Below are 1,717 nucleotides of genomic sequence, written 5' to 3'. Positions count from 1 at the left end.
ATAGGGAAAAAAGTACTCAACGACGGCGACCGAGATCGCCTCAAGAGGATGAAAACCCTAGCGTGAGGGCAACAGGAAAGAGACGAAGTGGAATGACCACGCATATATATAGATGCGGTAATATATTAGACTTGCACAGTCGCACCACACTGGGCCTGGTTTTGGGCCGGGCCTTACAATGGGCTCGGCCCGAGGGGTCGTCCGCAGATCCACAAAACATCGGGGGTGTTCCGCGCAAAAACGATTCCCCAGACCCAAATTACCGCATCAGACAGACGGCACACCCATTCCAGTTATCCGAATCCCCGGCAGCAGCCACGCCGTCGTCCCATGGCGCTCGCGCTGCGCTGCCCCGCCGCCGCCTCGCCGTCCAGGGCCCCCTTCCCCAACTCCTCCTCCCACTCCCAGTCGGCTGCGAGGCCCGCGAGGAGGCCGGCGGGGGGCTGCAGGTGCCACTACTACCACGGCGACGGGCCCCCAAGAAGCTACGACCACATCCCCAAGCAGTTCCGCGAGGAGAACCTCAAGGATGGCCGTGAGCTCCCTCCCCCTTCTCCCCCCCTCAAAGATTCATTTGAGCATCTTGCTAGGCTGGCTTATGATGTAGTGGACCTATCCTGCCTGCCATGGCTTCAACCTTCGAGCAGCAGCTCACTCCTGTTAGCTGCCGAAATATACTCTAGGAGTAGTATTCAGTTTTGTGAATAAACTATGCGCTGTCCGTCTTAATTCTGCTGTAACTCGTCATAATCAGACCTCCAATGGTATGCAACCCTGAAACAGAGCAAAAATATTATCTGTACAGGTGATGATTGTTTCAAGTTAAGTTGCTGGTTCGTAGATTCAGACAGTTCACTGCTGCATTTCACTGCCCAATTTTCACGCTCACACCTGAGCACGAACCGGTCGGTACAGATGTACAGAACCATGTATGTAAAGCGCATCGAAGATGAGATACTTCTCCTATCTGCTATGAACTACATAGGTCTTTTGTAGAACAATTGGCGGTACCAGAATGTAGATAGCATGTTGGATACAGCTGACTCGACTATGACTAGGAGTTGAGGCTATTGAGCAGAGTCAATGGGCTATGGATGGTCTATAGGTCCAAATGTTTGTGGAAGTTCAGAAGTTTACTACTGCACGATATATCATCTTCATGTTGTCTTACCAAATGGTAGGAAAATATGTATCCATAGGGCAATTTTACTGCCTGGTGGTTAAGAAATAGTAGACGTTTTTTTTTAAAGAAAATCGCAGGGGAGAAATGGTAGATGTTTGCAAGTTGACTATGCATAAGTGCCAGACATACTATTATATCCACGCTTTATCTTCCTAGGTGGTCTTGTCTCATCAAACGGTCGATATAAAATGTCCTCATATGACACATCTATGCATGCTTACAAACCGTAGCTGTAGCTTTTACTTGTGAGGGATAAGCAATTGTACCTTATCCCTAACGCTTTCTGTACCAGTTATCTTGTGTGCGGCTTTAAGGCTTTTTTTTTTAACCTTCTTGCAGTGATGGATAATTACAAGAATGTTCCTCAGTTCCTTTATGGCTTAAGCCCATCTCAGATGGAAATGTTTACAACTGACGACAACCCTTATAATCGGCAGTCAAAGAAAGTTACAGAGGTTGGTGAGATTATATAGCTCTGCTCATTTTGTTGAAGTTTGTTCTATGGCACTAATACATTGAACATGACATGGTATT

The 1,717-nt window shown here is 47.6% G+C and overlaps 1 protein-coding gene across 1 annotated transcript in view; it reads left to right on the top strand.

The window, feature by feature from the left end:
* The first annotated feature begins 270 nt into the window (after positions 1–270).
* Positions 271–1,717, top strand: part of LOC119349824 (ATP-dependent Clp protease proteolytic subunit-related protein 1, chloroplastic-like) — a 3,867-nt gene continuing 2,420 nt past the window's right edge. Inside the window, exons 1-2 of the mRNA XM_037617915.1 lie at positions 271–535; positions 1,523–1,638. Coding sequence (XP_037473812.1) covers positions 331–535; positions 1,523–1,638 — 321 coding nt within the window. The 5' untranslated portion in view covers positions 271–330. The remainder of the gene's footprint in view (positions 536–1,522; positions 1,639–1,717) is intronic.

This window comes from Triticum dicoccoides, chromosome 1B (genome assembly GCF_002162155.2).
Source record: "Triticum dicoccoides isolate Atlit2015 ecotype Zavitan chromosome 1B, WEW_v2.0, whole genome shotgun sequence".
Classification (NCBI taxonomy): domain Eukaryota; kingdom Viridiplantae; phylum Streptophyta; class Magnoliopsida; order Poales; family Poaceae; genus Triticum; species Triticum dicoccoides.
This window is presented reverse-complemented; position numbering and strand designations above follow the sequence as displayed.